This window comes from Gossypium arboreum, chromosome 7 (genome assembly GCF_025698485.1).
Source record: "Gossypium arboreum isolate Shixiya-1 chromosome 7, ASM2569848v2, whole genome shotgun sequence".
Classification (NCBI taxonomy): domain Eukaryota; kingdom Viridiplantae; phylum Streptophyta; class Magnoliopsida; order Malvales; family Malvaceae; genus Gossypium; species Gossypium arboreum.
The window spans coordinates 105,918,508-105,937,034 of record NC_069076.1 but is presented as its reverse complement, the minus strand read 5'-3'; the positions used below and the strand labels follow the sequence as shown (position 1 = coordinate 105,937,034).

General features: G+C 35.7%; 4 protein-coding genes across 13 annotated transcripts; 2 read left to right on the top strand and 2 right to left on the bottom strand.

Annotated features, from left to right (window-relative positions):
* Positions 1–734: 734 nt before the first annotated feature.
* On the bottom strand, positions 735–4,590 carry LOC108481370 (aspartate--tRNA ligase 2, cytoplasmic). Its single transcript, XM_053030613.1, has 9 exons — positions 3,936–4,590; positions 3,727–3,840; positions 3,122–3,412; positions 2,932–3,042; positions 2,683–2,736; positions 2,292–2,371; positions 2,072–2,187; positions 1,270–1,384; positions 735–1,089 (listed from the first exon to the last, which is right to left on the bottom strand). Exons 1-9 carry the CDS (start codon positions 4,557–4,559, stop codon positions 963–965), a joined length of 1,632 nt encoding a protein of 543 aa, XP_052886573.1. The 5' UTR covers positions 4,560–4,590; the 3' UTR covers positions 735–962.
* An 88-nt stretch (positions 4,591–4,678) lies between these two features.
* Positions 4,679–7,462, top strand: LOC108481399 (uncharacterized). Of its 6 annotated transcripts, XM_017784556.2 has the most exons (5): positions 4,860–4,984; positions 5,160–5,218; positions 5,584–6,641; positions 7,019–7,055; positions 7,252–7,462. In XM_017784556.2, exons 3-4 carry the CDS (start codon positions 5,746–5,748, stop codon positions 7,053–7,055), a joined length of 933 nt encoding a protein of 310 aa, XP_017640045.1. In that variant the 5' UTR covers positions 4,860–4,984; positions 5,160–5,218; positions 5,584–5,745; the 3' UTR covers positions 7,252–7,462. The 6 variants fall into 6 exon arrangements, with proteins under 6 accessions (XP_052886575.1, XP_017640033.1, XP_017640030.1 ...); XM_053030615.1 differs by lacking the exon at positions 5,160–5,218 and having other exon boundaries at positions 4,679–4,984; positions 6,022–6,641; XM_017784544.2 differs by lacking the exon at positions 5,160–5,218 and having other exon boundaries at positions 4,844–4,984; positions 5,460–6,641.
* A 140-nt stretch (positions 7,463–7,602) lies between these two features.
* LOC108481390 (cytoplasmic 60S subunit biogenesis factor REI1 homolog 1-like) lies at positions 7,603–9,968 on the bottom strand. The gene is made up of 5 exons (XM_017784533.2): positions 9,679–9,968; positions 8,727–9,254; positions 8,455–8,624; positions 8,162–8,377; positions 7,603–8,039 (listed from the first exon to the last, which is right to left on the bottom strand). The coding sequence occupies exons 1-5, from the start codon at positions 9,781–9,783 to the stop codon at positions 7,880–7,882; spliced, it is 1,179 nt and encodes a 392-aa protein (XP_017640022.1). The 5' UTR covers positions 9,784–9,968; the 3' UTR covers positions 7,603–7,879.
* Positions 9,969–10,911: 943 nt separating this feature from the next.
* Positions 10,912–17,240, top strand: LOC108476887 (protein KAKU4-like). 5 transcript variants are annotated; one of them, XM_053030836.1, is made up of 13 exons: positions 10,912–11,419; positions 12,035–12,099; positions 12,299–12,378; positions 12,634–12,749; positions 12,838–12,974; positions 13,689–13,871; positions 14,546–14,795; positions 14,936–15,012; positions 15,211–15,247; positions 15,887–15,950; positions 16,111–16,184; positions 16,459–16,504; positions 16,663–16,852. In XM_053030836.1, exons 1-13 carry the CDS (start codon positions 11,140–11,142, stop codon positions 16,664–16,666), a joined length of 1,413 nt encoding a protein of 470 aa, XP_052886796.1. In that variant the 5' UTR covers positions 10,912–11,139; the 3' UTR covers positions 16,667–16,852. The 5 variants fall into 5 exon arrangements, with proteins under 5 accessions (XP_052886796.1, XP_052886795.1, XP_052886794.1 ...); XM_053030835.1 differs by having other exon boundaries at positions 16,402–16,504; XM_053030834.1 differs by having other exon boundaries at positions 10,915–11,419; positions 16,589–17,240.
* Positions 17,241–18,527: the final 1,287 nt, after the last annotated feature.

Here is an 18,527-nt window from a genome sequence, read left to right as displayed (position 1 = left end):
GGCATAGCTACTCAGGAAATAGCTCCGTTTTTTGAAATATGAATCCCAAAACAATTAAACTGAGTACCTGCCAAATAGCAGTAACTGACTGTCGAGCCCCTTAGAAAGGCCAGAATCAGACAAGCTCTCTTTCAGGCTTACTAGTGAGTTAACTGGAGACCATAAAAGAGGTTCAATATGTTTTGAATAACAACCAGAGTCCAAAGTCCCTTAGGGAAGGAAAAGAAACACCTTGACAAGCAATTGCATGTAATCCATCTTGCTAGTGAACAATTCTCTTCGACAGATGCTTTACTATTTGTATATAGCTTTTGTTTAATAGCAAACTTTTACCTTTTTAATTTTTTTAATACACGTGTCCTTTATATATTTACAAACAGTATAAAGTATAATTTCTTGATATATAAAAACACATTTAAGCATATTCATATTACGTCCAATAAGGGTAGCATAGTCGATGCTGTCAAGCGCACTTGGAATTTTAAAACCATTATATTGCTTGTGTTGAGAAACGCCTTGCATCCCTCAACCGCCCAAATCGGCAGATATACCTCAGATTCAGGAACTGCTTATGCAGAGCAGAAACCAAGACCCGGTGGCATAAATAGGAAGATTAGTACTTTGAGCAACAGTTTAACAAATCATTACTACTTTATGCATGTCACCATCGGGAATGTTTAAGTTGACTAATATTGCTTGACATTCAAAAATCCATCCCTCCATTTGCAAAGTCCTTTCTTTAAAATTCAATAAACTGTTTTAGGCTCGGCTTATTCTAAACACGTCTCAAAAGTCAAAACATAACAATTAGTAAACAAAGGAAGAGTGTGCTGGGAAAACAAACTAGCCAATTTTTAAAGATAAAAAGCAGAAATAAGATTCTTTTGATTCTATCCAAATAACACATCGAACTTAGGAGAAGATCCAAGAGTTGCATTGGCAGAAACTCTGCTCTATCATGATCATGGAGTGATTCTTTGAGGGTCACGAGGGTAAAGTGAAGTTTTACGAATGTTACCCAGAGCACAGAAGAGCATCACCACACGCTCCAATCCCACTCCAAACCCACCGTGTGGTGGTGCACCATATCTGTAAAAGCGTAAAGAAATATTCCTGATAAGCACTTCTCTAACTAACTTTATCTGTACCCTAGACTTTACGTTAAGCTCTAGGATCAACCGCTTCATTTGGTCAGTAAAAATTCAGAATTGAGATTTACTACTAGAAGGAAAGTAAGGTTTATTGAGAAATTGTGTGATTTTTAACTACCTGAAAGAATCAATATAGGTTGAGATTGTATTGACATCAATTCCACATGCCTGTGCACGTTCTGCCAAAAATTCTGGTACATGGACACGCTGAGCTCCAGAAATTATCTCCTCACCTAAAGGATAGGAAACAGTTTAGCAAGTTCAAATCAATTGAATCACTCAAGTGAAAAGGGGGCAACCAAAAGAGATTTTGATTTCATTGATAACATAACCATTAATAAGTTCGAAGAAAATAACAGAAAAAAAAAGGTGGAAATTCCAAAAGCTTAAGACCACCCAAGGGGAAACATGGAGAATTAACAAAAAATGCAAGCTGATAAGGAAAAGGAACAGAGCTTGAATGCCATTATTCAATAGCACAGGATACAAGCAAAAAAAGATTTAGAAGGTGATTATTTCAATCCACTAAACCTCTTGTTCCTTAATTTTCACTTCAGTATTTGTGCTATCTTCTATTTACAACTTCATCTAGGCAACACAACCACCACCACATCAAAAGAGCTCCAGATTTTCTTGGCGTTCATTTCTAGTTTCATTTCTAGTTTCATTTAACATTGTCATTTATTAACAGAGGAAAAGCTGACAACTTCAATCCGTTCTTGTCACTACCAGTACCAGTGAACCCAAAATTCTCACATGAAACCTTTGCAGGAGAATATCAAGCATACAAAGAGAAAAAAGAAAAAGCACAATGCCTAACCAAAACACGCGAGCGCAGAACAAATGTAGCCACACATAGATATGAAAAATAGATCAAGTACCCCCCCCCCCAAAAAAAAAGGATCGATCTAGCTGATTACCTCGTATGAAGACATCAAATGAATTACTGTAAAGGGCATTATCATAGCAAGGCATGGTGTAGAATGGCCTCACAGCCAAAGGATAGCGATGCAGCAAATAAAATTCAGTGTCATACCTACAATAAACAATTTTAAGTTCATAATTGAAAGGTCACAATCAGTGAAAGAAAAGAATGGCAGAACAAAATTGTACAAGAAATAGGTATAAGTTATAAATTACTTCTCCAAAACAAGCTGGCCCAATTTTCTCTCTGCTTCTGTATTAAGGTCCCCAAGAGGGTCAACTTCCACACCAGCATCCTGAACAAACACAAGAAATTTGGGAGAAGGTGAACTACAATAAAAATCATCTAAAATGACAAAACCATTTCACAGGACAAAATAGGTCTGAGAAATCCTTAGCATCAGATCCAAGTATAACAACTTAAGCAAGCTACTTCCTTCACGTCTTTATATCCTTTCCTACTACCATTCTAATTACTTTTATTGCCCATGCATTACGTCACCTCATTTATTTCACCTATTTCTTCTTTAACATGAAAAAAAAGAAAGAAGAGCAAATACCACAACATGTGACTTAAATTTAAATAACCAAAAAGCTTTAAGATTACCTTAAGCATCTGAATTCCTTCTTCAAATGTAAGTCGCAGGGTCTTTGGCTTGTACTGCATATTGCAAAATGTTAATAATAGAATATAGATTAAAAAAAGAAACAGAAATAATTCCACATTTGCATGTTTCATTCTATTCCAGCAATATTTCACTGGCTAATACAAGAATATTTAATGGTACAAACTCCAAAATAACACAGAAGCTTAAAAGATATACAAGTATTGCAGAACTGAAGAATGGGTAAAAACCTTCAGAGGTTCAAAGGGATACTGCTTCCCTACAGCTTCAAGTTCCTTCCGACACTTCTCATTCAAACTATCAAACATGGTAACAAATAATCGGTCCACAATGTCCATCACCTGCATGCAGAGGGTCAAATAGCCATTAAACCATAAAGAAAATTCAGGAGTCATGACTAAAGGCAACAACCAATCATACCTCAGAGTAATGCTTCTTGATCTCCATTTCAACATCAAGCCCTGTAAATTCACACAAATGCCTATGAGTGTAGGAATCCTCAGCTCTAAAAACGGGGCCAACCTCGAAAACCCGTCCAAAGTCCCCACATATCGCCATCTGCTTGTGAAGTTGAGGGGACTGTGCCAGACACGCAGGTTGCCCTTTGTAGTCTAGCTTAAAAACAGCAGAACCACCTTCACTAGAGCCAGCTATCAGCTTAGGGGTGTGGATTTCAACAAAACCCTCAGACAGCAAGAATTGCCTAAATATCTGCACAAATTTTTGGACTTGTTTGAGATACCATTTAGCAATTTAGATATAAGATGGAAATGAGAAAGTAAACAAACAGTTACAATCCTCAGTGATTGGAGACGATATAAAACAATGGATAATGAAAACCAAATTTGTCATCTGATGTGAGAAATGCAATGCCAAGACATATCCATATTTATTAAGTTAGAAATTTTGATAGACAAGCAAAAGGTAAAGGGCAACACAATTGCATGTAGTAACAATCATATCGATGGAAATAAAGAAAGAGAAGACGATGGCATGTTGGCAACAGCAAAGCCTTTGAGACTTACAGTTCCAACTTGGCACTGGATGCGGAAAATTCCTTGATTAGCAGGGGTCCTAATATCAAGAACCCTAAAGTTCAATCGTGTATCTTGATTGACACGAGGAAGCTTATCTCCGGCCTGTAGTAAGATTAAATGATAGATATATGATATGAGTGATAACAAACACGTATACGTATAAATTGCATCAAGATAAAGAGGTGTGTATTACATACTTGCAAAGCAGCTTCAATTTCAGCATCACTTCGAGCAGCATCCTCAACATTAATGGGTAAGGTAGGCATAGCTTTATTCACACAATACAATTTTCTAACATGAATCTCGACCTGCTGGGTGGTTCCCTTGATGGGATTCCCAGGGACAGATACCATACCGATTGCATCAATGATGGATTCTCGATTGAGTGCAGCTACAAACTTCACCATCTGACGACTCACTCCCGCTTCATGCGTAGCAACCAAGCACTGCACGGTAAATCCCCTCTCCCTCACCACCACGAACGCCATATTCTTCGACACTGGTCGTGTTGTGTGGACTCGTCCCCTTATAAGCACCTCCTTCTCCTTCAGCTCTTGGGTAAGGGCTCCGACACGAGTCCAGTCCATGGAAGAAATTGCCATGCTCCAATTGCCAGCATCTGGTTTGGAGCAAGATTTAAGCTCCGGGAGAGTGACGTCACCGTAGTTGGAGGAATAGGGGTCCTCCTCCTCGACGGAGAGAGAAGAAGCCGCTGAGGCCAAGGCGGCGGCTTCCTGGCGGCGGCGTATCTTCTCCAGCTTGGCAGCTTCTTTTTTGGCGGCTTTCTTGCTCAGCTGCTGCTCTTCCGATTCGGATGACATGTTGCCGATGATAATAATATTATACTTTCAAGTATCAAGCTTATAAGAAAAAATTTTATGAAGCAATCAGTCTTCCAAGAGAAACCCTAATATTTAGAGGTTGGGGGCGCGCTGGGACAATGGGAAAGGGCAATAAAGTCAAGTTGTTGAAAGTGAAACCGAAAAATGAAAACACTATATACGGTAATACAAGTAATTTGCCATTTTTATCCCTCCGAGAGTTCAAGTCCTCTCTACTTCCACTAATCCCTTTGCTTTCTATCTCATATGGAAAGTCAATTTCTTTTTTATATATAATAGCAGAAAGAGGGCTACCCATTATCAATTCTAGCACTCAAACAAATTGCCTTTCTCAATTCAGAGAGAAGAGCAAGTGCAAACGAAGTCTCTCTTTCTTTTGCGCTTCAAAACAAAATCCATCTAAGGTAAATCCCCCAATTTTCTCACTTCTCTTTATTATGTTTTCTTTAAATATGGTTCACTAGGCAGCTTTTAATTTTGGTTGAATTTCTAAGCTTTTCTTCGTTTCACCCGGTACACATGGTTGCCTTCCTTTAATACTCTACCAATTTGGGTGTGATCTTTTTTTTTTTTGACAAGATTGATTGCTCTCTGGACACTTTTTCCCCTTTTTGCTGAGTACGCAATTGATCATTTTGGTTAGTGACGAATCTGTTTGTTTTCCTGCGCTATTTTTCTTTTCTTTTATCATTTTCGTTGTTGCCTATTCACTTTTTATTCTATTCATTTTCTGTCGTTTTGGTATTTCGTTAATAACAGTTATGGCGTCAAAGCTCAATCAATCTGTGCTTCTATTTATCTTTTTATTGTTTATTTCCAAAGTATGAAAATAGTATCCCTCTGGAAATCAGTTCGTATCTGATTGTAGTATTGTACTAGTTGACTACAGATTCAAAATTGCTTGATCGCTGAGTTTCCATCCTATTTGACTGTTGAATTTGGATATTAGACTGCGATTAAGCTGTTGCCGGATGCAACTTAAAACTTTCTCTGCTATATGCAGCGCTTTAGTTGACAACATATAGTAGTTCAACGGTTGGTTCTACTTGTTTGACACCTTGAAGCTTGGTGGGTTTCTTGCGAAAAGTACTTTTCAATTTTAATCTAAGTTTGTTGTATGAGGGAGGTGCATGCCATGTGCTTGTAAATTATTATTGCAATCTCTATGGAACAATTTCATGAAAGAGGGCACCAACGCAAAACATCGTCTTATATGGAGGATGTTCAGTTGAATACAAATTGGGACGATGTGATTTGTCCTATATGTTTGGATTTCCCCCACAATGGGGTACTTCTTCAATGCTCGTCTTATGAGAAAGGCTGCCGCCCTTTTGTTTGTGACACAAATCACATGCATTCAAATTGTTTGGATCGATTCAAAAATGCACATGGAATGTCGTCCATTTTGACGTCTGATACATCTTCTATAGCTAACATTCAGCTAGAAGTATCTGAAGACAACTGTAGGCCAACTTGTCCCCTATGTAGAGGGCAAGTCACTGGATGGGTTATTGTCGATAAGGCTCGTTTACTTCTAGATGAGAAGAAGCGTTGTTGTGAGGAGGAACAGTGTACATTTGCGGGAACCTACTTGGAATTACATAAGCATGCTCAGATAGAGCACCCTCATGCACGCCCTTCAAGAATTGATCCTGCTCGGCAGCTTGATTGGGAAAATTTTCAGCAGTCCTCTGAGATGGTAGATGTTTTGAGCACTATACACTCAGAAGTCCCACGTGGGGTGGTTCTTGGAGACTATGTAATTGAATATGGTGAAGATGATTCTGGAGATGAATTGGAGGACTTTCCTGGTGATGAGGGCAACTGGTGGACCTCTTGCATTTTATATCAGATGTTTGATAATTTCAGGAACTCTAGAAATAGAAGGAGATCAAGAGGCAGTGATACTCGAAGGAGAATTCACCGCTCTAGTTATGCTTCATCAACTTCTGATGAGGGTTCAGTGCATTCTGTAGAATTTGCAGAATATAGAGTAGATGAGACTGATGATGAGTTTGTGAGCACAAGTGGCTCCTCAAGAGGTAGCACCAGCTATCAAAGGTCAGTAACGTTCCTTTCTGCTTCCCTTTCTCTTTCTTAGATGTTTTCTTGTTCTGTTCTTATCTAGTTTTTAGCTTATTTGTTTTAGAATTAAGATATCGTAAGGTACATCACAGAAAAAAGAGTTGCTTTACGTTGGGCTTAGATGGTTGAAAATCATCTAATAAGTTATTGTTGGATTAATTGGCTTGGATTTTGAGTCCGCTGAAGATATCATAAAGACAATTTTTTTAGATAATCATGAGATGTTTGGCCTACATTAGTTAGAACAGCTTGTGTTGTTGGGCATTATTAGAATTACATGACAAGAGTTACTAGTTTCATGACCTCAATTTTTCTTCAAAGTTTATCCATTTTTTTGTTCATGATTTTCACAGTTCTCAAAGACGCCGATCCCGCTTTTATGATAATTAGGTATGTACTTTATGGATCACCGTGTCCCCTTGTATCCAGGCTTTACTTTACATAGCAAACTGTTGATGATGAGGCCAGCCTACCTTCAATTTTCACTGATATTTGACAACCCTAAAACCCATGGCTTTGCTCAAAGGGTTCTGGGGTTATAAACCAGTCATATTCATTAACTAATTTGCTCAATTTTTGCAAGCAGCCGCATACCCAAGAAGTGAAGCTGAGGGTTGATCCTGTCCATGTGGTGAGCGATATGGTAATTGCTGCTGCAGACAGTTTTAGATTCTTAAACATGTAAAAATACCCTTGGAGCCTGTTATGCTTGTTTTGTTTCAGACTTGAATTTCATGTGGTTATATTTTGTTCATTTTCGATAATATATATTACGCAAATAGACATCCAGTGGGAAACGATTATGAGTTTTTACAGGTTTTCTTTTTAATATTTTCATCATAAAATGATTACCAAAGAAAAAAAAAAAAAAGAACACCATCGCAAAAGATTTAGAAGTTCGAGTGGAATTTACATGCAGTAATGGTCTTGGATGTAATTTAAAAAAATGGTGGACCAATTTGCTCACACATCTGATTTCAACACATTCAGAAGTACCTAAGTGTAAAGAACACTCAAGAGCCAAAAACTCTCGAGAGAAAGGCAAAACAAAGGCATATATATTGTTATAGTGATGTAATTCATACAATATATTGGCTGCAAATAAAGATATGTAATTCATACTTTTAGATGCATACAGGAATATAAAGCACCTGATTTTTCAAGAAAACAAATACTACTCCAGTAGTTATGATATGAAGCTTGAGAGTTACCAACTAATATGGGACATTCTTAGGCAAGTTTTGAATGACATTATTCTTCATGCCAACTTTTGTCCGCATTGTCTCCACTCCTGATCTATTCATTGCTTTCATCACCTTCATCCTCACGATTTGTTCCTTTGACTGCACAGTTGCTAAGCCCATACTCCTGTACCTGAATGGCAAAGCAATGACTTTAGTTGTGTTCCTTGTTATTCCAAAGGAAGAATTTCAAATCCTTGTACTTTGTTATGGTAACCAGTGGTCCAAAATACCAAAGTAAGAGTGAAAGTAGACCTTGAGGCTAAGGCAGCAGTAATCGCCATGTTATTTGCAGGAGATGGGCGAGGACTTTGGCGGTAGTAGCGCGAATATTCTCTAGAACCAAGTGTTTTTGACATAATTCTCTCATCAGATTTTCTGGTTATAATAAGCTCCGAGCCACCACCAAGTTCTACAGTGCTGTCCTTATCACCAACTGCAACCAACTGCTTCCCCCAATCATCCACATAGCTGTTTTCACACAAACAATAAGCAACAGTAAGTACTTATAAAAGATAAACCTGATTATGGATGAAGAAGACGCATACCTGCTGCTATAATCGTAGAATTCTTCCAACTCAGCTTCCTCATCTTCATCACCATCACCGTAATGCACTTTACAGTGACCTTTGGCTGCCATATGTTTCCGAACAGCTTCCAAACTAGTAAAAGGGTGGCACCGTTCATTACAATACAGACAGATGAAATCCCTCTTAACCTGAGGTAAATAAACCATACCATGAGCATTAACAAACGAAAACTTATTAATGTACATAATGTATAACATATTTATCCAAAAATATCATATAAAATATGTTACCTTAAGGCCAAGGTAGATGAGCAAGCCTTCAGGATTCTTCAAATACTCAACATCAGGGATGAAGAAACCATGAAACTTATGCATGTGAACCATGCAGCTTTCAATGGTGTCATGCTTCAGATTGCACATAAAACAACAACATGGATCTAATTCCTCTCGTCCTGTTTCTTCACCATTGTCAATATGCATTTCATCACCAGACGCCAAGTCCTCATCTGGATCAACCTCCACCCAATTATCGTCACTTTCCTCATCATTCATATCCCTTGGTTGTGGAGGCTTATTTACAGCACGACGTATAAATGGCTTGATAATGGCTGCCTTCTCCTCTTCAGGGTGTTGAGAAGTCTGTGCAATATGAGCCCGTGACTTAAGATGCTGAGAGTAAGCCTTGGAACTTCGATAGCCCTTGCCACAAAGACCACAACTGTAAAGCATGGGGGTTTCATTCTGCTTATCTTTCTCTTCAGCAAGTGCTGTTTGCCTTGCCAGAAACAAAGCTTCCGTCACCCCTGGAACCCCAGCTACCTGATTTAATTTTACCATAATAAAAGAATCCCCATAATTAATCAAGAGCAATCATTGATTGCACAATCATTCAACAGAGACATCAAACTCTAGCATCACAAAAATTTCAATTTGTTTTATTTTAAAAAATGATGAAATTGATAACATTGAATTGCATACAATATATGATTAAAATAATAAATCATACGAATATTGTTCATTTAGGCGCAAAATAAATATTTCAAAAAGTGACCTTTAAAATTACTATAAATCAGCTGCTGATGCAACTTTGATTTTGCAAACTAAATTAGATCCCAATAAGCAATATTTCTAATTTGCATCTCAAGATAAAAGATATTTCAGAAATTTCATCTGAAATTCAAAATATAATAATACTGGTAAGAGATAAAACAAAAATAAAGGAAAAGAAAAAGAAAAACAAGACCTTGCGCTTGAGATTGTAGCGGTGCCAATCGGACTTGTAATGGAGCTTCCGCTCGGCCTCGTCAAGGAATTCTCTGTTGCAGGCGTTGCAGGTTAGCCCAGGCATTTCCCTTTTTTTTTTTAATCGTTGCCGGTGTGAGGTATCGGCCGATATATATTGAACGATGCCAAATCCCAATCAATTTGGGAATTCGTTTCCCACCTCATGGCCTGTGGCTGTATGTTTGTTCTTGCGTTGGATCAAAAGGAGCACCTGGGCTTCGGCCTTTTTTAACTCATTAATTTCATTTACTTTTTAAAAAGCTTGACATAAGTACTTTTCTGAAAATTTATAATTTATTCCTATATTTTTTTCAAAATTTGGTCTTTTATTTTTTAATTTTAAAATTGTTAAAATTATTCTTTTATTAAATTCAAGATAATTACAATATAATTTTTAATTATATAACTATCAAATAAATTTTTATTTAAAATATCACATCAACAAAATCAATAACAAAAATTTAACCATGTTAATAGTTGAATTTTTAAACATAAAATAAAAAATTAATTTCTAAATTTCCGAAAAGAAATATAAAATTTATAAAGCATACTTTAACCATTTTAAAATCACTAATACCATTACAACCCCAAATTATACCTTTAATTAGACATTAGCTCAATTATAAAAATTTCTATTTGTTTTAAACAAACAACAAGAATCACATTGCAGTAATATATATAAAAATTTAAAAATAATTAAAATATATTAATATAGTTTGCAACTTTTAAAATGTATCAACCATTACTCATGGGATGTTACATATTTAATTAAGATAAGATTATAAATATACATTATTTAATATTTTCACTCAACCATGAAATCACATAATCTAGCATCAATAAATTTAATTATTAGTTAAAATATTAAATGCTGGTTTGAATTTATCATAAATAGCAATTAAAATACGTAGAGTCAAGCTGTAGTAATTTGGATTTGAAATAATTAAATATTAAAATAATGTTGTTAAATCTAAATTGTCAACATAATAATTAAATTTATCTTATAATTTAAATAACATGTTACATCTGATATTACACATCCAAATTAATGATTAAATTAAGAGAATAATGTTATGGTTATGGTGACGATATTTTGATAAATCATTTTAGAATATCTTTAAATTCAAGAATTAATTTAAAAACCGAATTACGTATGAAATTTCATTTTTATTTTTCAAATCATTAAAATATATTTCCAAAACATCAAATTTTCCTAGTATCCACTGCCAAAATAACCGCTAAAAGAAAAACCATATCATCCATTTATAAATCCGCAGCCTCTACTACTTTCTCTCTCTTCTCTTTTCCATTTGTTTATGGTTGAAAAAGACGGAATATTGACAAACCCTTAAACTTGTTTTCAACCTCTGCGCAATTGTAACTAGCAACTAACGACCCCCCTTTCTTTACCGACTTCCATATGGCCTCGATTTCTGGAGCAGCCGAACGCCGAGACCCCAGATCCGGCGGCAAGATTGTGCGGCCGCGGCGAACCTTGTTGCGTAAGACGCCTTACGACCGCCCAAGATTGCTCAATTCAACTCAGCAAAACCCTAATTGGATCTCCAGGCACATCCTTTCCCCCACTCGGGCCATCGTCTCCGGTGCCACCAGGGTGCTCTCCTCTGTTTTTGGCTTTGAATCTTCATCCTCCTCTTCTTCGTCGTCGTCGTCGTCTTCAGACCGTGATTCAACTTCAGGTTCCACATACCACTCTTTTTTTTTTTAATTCTCACTTAAAAGCATAAAATTTTCGAAATCCGACTTTCCCCTTTCCCTTCCTCTCTCCTTTTGGTTTAATTATATTTGTTTTGGTAGCAATAGCTTAAATTCAAGGTTTTCGTTTGACGGGTTTCTACAATCGAAGTATGCATATATATATATATTGGTTAACTTTGAATTCCATAAAATATAATATTAGAGTCTAGAATGTTGATTGCAGCCACAGCATGCCAACAGTGTGTTAGTGCTAGTAATGATGTTGTGTGCTCTCGTTTTGCTTAGTACTTTGCTTGGCGGTTAAACTGTTTAAGCTACTTGTTTTCAGTGAGGTTACGTACTGTTATCTTGATTCTTGAGGCTTACATAATCTCTCATACCCTTTTACTGGGCACTAACCTTTTAATATATGATAAGCATATTTCTTTTTCGGTACAAGTAGATATGAAAAATCAGATTAATATGGGAGGGGATAAACATTCCGAGTTGTTACACTGTTATTCTTCCATAAGATTTCTACTTGCTCAGGTGGTGATCCGCAGTCACGCTGCATTCATTTTTACTCAATAGATTTTTTTTTTTTCTTTTCGGTGCAGATGACACAGCTGGTACAAATAATGGTCAGGATGTCTCGACTGAAGGGTTTAATAACATAGGACATGTAAGTATGACATCCTTTATGCTTTGCGCCATTATGCAAAAGGGAAAAAAAAACATTTTTTTTCTGGTGATACTGGTAAAATTGGTGCTGATATGATAATATTCTTCTTCACTGTTTTGTTTATGTACTGTGTCTTTATAATAGTGATGATCATAATGATCTTAGAGGGTTACTTAGTTGTTCCTTTGCGGGTTACCAGAGTGAGCCCCAACCTTTTGCAGGAAAGATTGAAACCAAGCGTCTAATAGAGCAGCTTCTCATGCAGGAGTCATTCTCAAGGTAAGTAAAGAACTTTTTTCTTATGTTCTTTGGATGTTTTGCCTGTTGTAATCCTTTACTTCCTTCCTCCATAAGTTCTGATAAAAATATTTGGTCAAGACCAAGAAGCGCATGTATTATGGAATTTATGTCGTTTGATTATTTGGTGAACCTTGCATCACATTTTGAGTTGGTTGTGCATTCAACTGTTATCCCTCATTTATATCTCCCGTTAAGCATAAAGTTCAAGTTGTATATGGATGCTATTTTGACCAGGGAAGAGTGTAATAAACTAACAAATATTATCAAGTCAAGAGTTGTGGATTTTCCAATGATCAAAGGCATGGGGCTTGAAAGGTTAAATGAAACGCCTAACAGAACAGGTGGAACTGGTATGGCTTTGACAACCTTGAGAGAACAGATTTCAAGAATGAACTTCTCAGTACCTATAGTTGACTGATTGTGTTTCTCATTTTTCAGATGTTGGTATTGATGATCTTTGTGACACAGCTGTTATAGAGGCCAAAAAGTGGTTAGAGGAGAAGAAGTCAGGATCAAATTCTAAGTCAGAGTTTCCCCATGGGACCTCTGCCCCAAATTTTGTTACGTTGGCACATGTTTGTAACTCTTTTCTCTGTGATGCTCATGTGTTGCACCTTTTTTGTGAATTCTTTTCTTGGGAGGAACAAATGCATGTGAATATTGATGAGATAGGAACTTTTTCTTGGGAAAGGGGTAGATAACAAGGGCTTTGGTTAGATTATCACTATGATACGTACTGTTTCATCAATGGTGCTAGTTTCGAGTACAACTGTGTGCTTTTGTCCTTTGCCTCATGATTTATGCTGAATGTTCTAGTTCTTCGACTTCTGCTTTTGGTTCTGTGCCATCTCCTTTCTGCTTTCCTGAGTTTCCCAATTTCTGTCTTCATTCAATTTTCAAGCTGATATTTTGTTCATGTATTTCCTCTTTGTCTTCTATAACTTATGCTTATACATGTGTGTATACATATAGATCACGCATCTTGTACTTATATGTTTGTTTTACCTACATGGAAGGCATTATACAGAAATTAAAAAAATAAAATAAAATCTTAGGGGCAAGTTGAATATGAGCCATAAATGGATATAAGTTACCTATCCTCTGCCCCACTTTATAATAAGTTCTTATAGAATTCAATTTGCTTATAATGGGCGTAGCCGTGCCAGTAATGGAGTACTGTTGTAAACACCACTATTGTTGAAAAAAAAGCTTACGATGAATGTTGATATTTAAGTACTATGTTAGTGTGAAAAATATGTCAATATCTTAGTAAGCTTTTATTGCTGCAGAGTGTTGAAGGTGAAGCAGGATCACCTGTGGACATGGCCAAAACATACATGCGAACTCGTCCTCCATGGGCATCACCTTCTACAAACAATATTGAATTTAGATCTCCATCACCACTTGGAGTGCCCCTTTTCAAGGAAGAAACACCATATTCATTTGGGGGCAAGTATTTGTCCTCATCCAAGGTGCTCTTATATGCTTATTTCTCTGCTGATTGGATGTAATGATGCATATTTGTATTTTATGGGCTTTAAGATTTCTAGTCTTCTTTAAATTATCTATGAGATTATTGTCTGGTTGCTTTTTTTTGGTTGAGCCCATGGTTTATCTTTTTTTAGTTTCTATTGCAATTCAGGTTGTCAATATGCGTAATTTCGTTATCATCAATGTCTGTTTTTGAATACCATCAAATATTGAGAAGTATGGAGTTTGATACTATCCCTTTCTTACTAGTAAAAATATATGTAATGAAAAAAGTGAAAAATAAAAGAAATTAAAGAGAATTTCAATCAGTCGAACACTTTTTAGGCCTATTACCTTACAAGGAAACGCGCTTAGGTGCACCAGGTGTATACCTGAACAAACGGGCCTTGTCCAAAAGGGTCTGAGGCACTTTTATTGCCTAGTGCTGTGGTGCTGGGTGCACGCCTTGTCATCACTGTTGCAATTATACCCTAAAAGAAATAATTTACAAGTTTCTTTGACCTCAAGCTTAAAGAAAATTTGTTTACAAGGTCAAAAGAATGCTTGCACTTATGCTTGTATATGGGTAATGTGCAGGGGAGTATAGGTATAATTGTCTGAGTGCTTTCTTTTGTTATGATTTAATTTGCTGCTTATACATTTGGCATGAATGCAGCGGAAAAGGGATTCTCCTGCCACTGGTTCATGGAACATCCAAGAGGAAATACGAAAAGTAAGATCTAAGGCAACACAGGAAATGCTGAGAACTCTATCATCCCCAAAAATTGACTGGTCTTCACTTGCCTTAGAACATAAAAGTGTTCCTGATACTTTAGCTGCCAAAAACTTAGGCACTGCCGAGGAAATTAACCTGCAGAGCTCTAAAAAAACAGTAGATGCATCTGAAGACTCGGCTACAAGACCAGGTGCAGTTTAACTTGTTGGAAGGAAGCTCCAATTATCTTGGACAATTCTCTTCAGATAGTACTTTGTACTTTTCAAATTTTGATTACTTTTTTAGTTTCTGAGTGGTTTTTTAAGACATTACATCTTTTTCTCATTTCAGTTTCACTGACTCCAGAAGTTGCATTAAATAGTGATGCTTTACCAGTCCCCGCAACTCTTGGTTGTGAAGAAAACCAGGTATCTTAGTAGTTGAATGTGAAGCTTACATGGTGCTTGCTGAAAAGTTGTTAATTATATAGTTATGCATATTCTTTTTCCATTAGTTTGTTACCGGAATCTTTGATTGTTCTTATAGGGTAGATTTATGATATGTTGATATTTCTAATAATTTGTTAAGCATTGTGATATTTGACATTTTTCTTCTTCCTTGCAAAGGATATGGAAGCTGTTCAAAGCAGTGAGGGAGAAAGAGGTATTATTGCAGCCTTTTTAATTTTTATCTTCTATTGTCAATTTTGCTTCAAACAAATATAGTGGCTTTATATATGCATTATGAATATTATTCTATTAACTTGAGGAGTGACAGTTATGTCTATAATTCTTATACTTGATACATGTTTGCCTAATTTATTTTTTTAATGAAAAAAGTTATGGATGGTGATTTGATTACATGGTGTTTGTAAGTGTCCTGACTAGGTTATTTTTCGTTTAACTGAAGTTTTGCATTCATGCTTTTGGCATTGTTCATAAAGAAAGGTAGGAAAAACTAGGCAGTCCTCAGCTGGAGGTCTGTAAGTCATGAATTTATGATTATTAATTCGTGGACAAAACTAAAAAGGTCGTGGTGTCCTACCAGTAGAAGAATAATGTGCTGGTTCCTGCAAGATCTCCCTGTAATTTCAATCTCAAAAGGAAGTGTTTTTATTTTCTAGACTTGCTCTTTGTCTAATGAATTTATGATCATGGCATTGTATGTTTCATCTTCCATTGTGGATAATTGCAGTCATGCTTGATTCCATTATTTTCTGTTTTGTGTAGTCCTTATCATCTGATAAATCTTTTCCCTGTAGGCTTTATCAAATGTTTCTAAGTGTGTTTCTGGATTGTGCAGGTAAGACACTAGATGAGGGACAGAGACTTCAATCAGCAATAGACTTCAAAACTGCGTCAAATAGGTTGGTCTCACTCTATTAAAGAATCCCCTTCCAACAAAAAAAGGAATTTTTAGTTTTGATATCAAAGGGGTTTTACTGTTGTGGAGTTCCTCACTTGTCTCTTTATGAAGCGGCCAATGCTTTTTCTTTTTGTTGTAACTTTTAACCTTTTATGCCACAGTGATGTCGATCATTTCAAGGACGCCAATGGGTCTACCCTGCAGTTTGATTCCACTAGGGACGGAACTGTACAGGGTAAGAAATTACTTATTTGCTGTTTTTCTGCTTGACCTTCTTACTAAGATCTGTCGCTATCCTTCTTAACCCCTCAAAATATTGGCTCACGAACACAGCTTTAAAGATTATATTATGTGGGTGTTGATGTGCATATTTAGAGGACAATGGTTGCATAAAGTCTTTTGTTGATTTTGTAATTACTGATGAGAGTTTTTCATCTATAAACATATATCAGTAGGCTCACAAATAGAAGACAAAAATTGTTCGACATTAAAAGAAGTTGCTGAAACAGGTGGTGCTGCATCTACTGCCAATGGGTTACCTTCTTCAGGATACAGGTGAAACAGCTGCTAGCCTGAATAGTTTTGTTTTGTGGCGTTTGAATATATATATAATTCAGTTGGTTTTCTCCCTCATTTCAGTAAGCCAGCTGAAGTGGAAAAAGAAGAAAACCATGGAGCAATAAATGAGGAAGAGAATAATACAGTTGGTTCAGGTGATGAGAATGCAACAAGAGTGGGTGAGGCTTTCATAGAAGTGGCAGAAGTAAATGAAAATGATGTTGCTGTATCCGATTCCCAGCACAGTTCAAGCATGAAGTTTGAAGGTGAAGGTGAAGATTTGGCACAGAAGCCGAATACACGACACTCAAAAAGGAAAAGCAACAGTGTTATGGAGAAGCAGGAGGTAAAGAAAGTGAGCAGAAACAACAGGAGAGGGAAGGGACGGGTGAGATGAAGTATATTGTACTAATAATGTGCTCATAGCTTAGTGTAAAATGACCTGTAAACTATGATAAGGATAATAATATGGCATGCCTGTATTATTTGTAGACTGTAGTATGTATCGTAATTCGGTGTTAACCCTTTTAATGGCTGTCTTGTCTGTCAAGATGGAGGGGGATTTATTTAGGTGTCAGTGAGGTTTCGTCAGTTCAGGAATTGATTTTTGTATGTCCATCATCACCCTTGTAAACCAATCGTGACTCTAGTGGGTACTAGTTGTAAGCACTTTTTTCTTGTCTCGGTACAATATCCACTTGAATACGTTAATCTATATGGATTTCAAGAACAATAGTTACTATTACGTAAATTTTGTAGTAATATATGTAATACATTACTACTTGATGAACATTGATGATAATAGAATAATGGTTAATGTATTACATATATTACTACAAATTAATTACTATAAAAATTATTAAAAAGCATGGGATTAATGTTTGATATTATTAAAAAGCATGGGATTAATGTTAATGTAGAGTTTCCTTACATATGTTCCTATGTTCTTGATATATTAGTGAAGAGAAAATAAGAGAAAGTGATGAGAAATAGTGTAGAAAAAGAAAATAAGGGTGTTATAAACATGGTAATTAATATCTTGCACTAAAACAGTTTTGGACAGCAGCAGTAGTCTAACTTTGAAAAATCACAATAAATTGTAGAAATTGAATTATAGGATGAATAAAATATGAAATTAAATCTTATTGAGTTTAGTTTCTTATAGAATAAATTATGTAAGTAATGGAATTATAAATCATGAGATATAATAAATTTTGTGAGATAAGGTCAGAATAATTTTGGGTTCCCCTGTTCTGAATTTGGAAAATCATCAAAAATTGGATAAAAATAATTAGGGGTTTAAATTTATATATTTAGAATCTTGAATTAATCTATTTTCAAGAGAAATAAATGGGAACATCATTAAATTTTTTTACGAGGAGATAATTAATTTTTAGTGAAGAAGGGTCGAATCGTCGAGATAGCGAGCAGGGTAATTTTAAAGAATAAACTGTACTTATTGGCTAAACCAAAAAATTCTGAAAATTTTATGGTAAGAATATATATGAGTATATTTTCAGGAAAAATTATCGGATCTTAATTTGAAGTTTTATAGCTCCAGATATAAATAATTTAGTGACTATGACACAAATGGACAACTTGAATATTCATAAAAGTAAATAATAAAAATTTTAGATAATGTTACTTACAAGTGTGTTATATACATTAAGGATGTGGTATGGAGAGGAGGGGGAGGAAAATATATATGAATATTCAACTAGTATGGTTAATTTGCATGTTTTAGGCTCAAGGACTAAATTGAATAAAAGTAAAACTTTAGGGGACAATTTTGTAAAAATATCAAAATGACCAAATTGAAGGGAATGAATTGTTTTATTATCTAAATTAATAAATTAAATGAAATTGTTAATTTAAGATCGGGTGAAAATTGGGAAAATGATAAATTAACAAAATGCCCCTAAATCTTAGTATTTCTGCAATTTAGTCAGGTAGGTTCGTATAACTTGAATGAGCATATAAATATGTCAATTTAAATATTATATTGTATTTTATATGATGT

Coding starts and splice junctions, on each gene's coding strand:
- LOC108481370 (XM_053030613.1), bottom strand. CDS start 4,559: ATGTCATCCGAATCGGAAGAGCAGCAGCTGAGCAAGAAAGCCGCCAAA. Junction 3,841..3,935: donor AAATTGAAGCTGCTTTGCAA/GTATGTAATACA, acceptor ATCTTACTACAG/GCCGGAGATAAGCTTCCTCG. Junction 1,090..1,269: donor ACCTATATTGATTCTTTCAG/GTAGTTAAAAAT, acceptor ACGCTTTTACAG/ATATGGTGCACCACCACACG.
- LOC108481399 (XM_053030615.1), top strand. CDS start 4,679: ATGGGAAAGGGCAATAAAGTCAAGTTGTTGAAAGTGAAACCGAAAAAT. Junction 4,985..6,021: donor CAAAACAAAATCCATCTAAG/GTAAATCCCCCA, acceptor GCTAACATTCAG/CTAGAAGTATCTGAAGACAA. Junction 6,642..7,018: donor GGTAGCACCAGCTATCAAAG/GTCAGTAACGTT, acceptor TGATTTTCACAG/TTCTCAAAGACGCCGATCCC.
- LOC108481390 (XM_017784533.2), bottom strand. CDS start 9,783: ATGCCTGGGCTAACCTGCAACGCCTGCAACAGAGAATTCCTTGACGAG. Junction 9,255..9,678: donor GCTACAATCTCAAGCGCAAG/GTCTTGTTTTTC, acceptor AAATTAAATCAG/GTAGCTGGGGTTCCAGGGGT. Junction 8,040..8,161: donor ACTGCTGCCTTAGCCTCAAG/GTCTACTTTCAC, acceptor TTTGCCATTCAG/GTACAGGAGTATGGGCTTAG.
- LOC108476887 (XM_017779255.2), top strand. CDS start 11,140: ATGGCCTCGATTTCTGGAGCAGCCGAACGCCGAGACCCCAGATCCGGC. Junction 11,420..12,034: donor AGACCGTGATTCAACTTCAG/GTTCCACATACC, acceptor TTTTCGGTGCAG/ATGACACAGCTGGTACAAAT. Junction 13,872..14,545: donor AGTATTTGTCCTCATCCAAG/GTGCTCTTATAT, acceptor GCATGAATGCAG/CGGAAAAGGGATTCTCCTGC.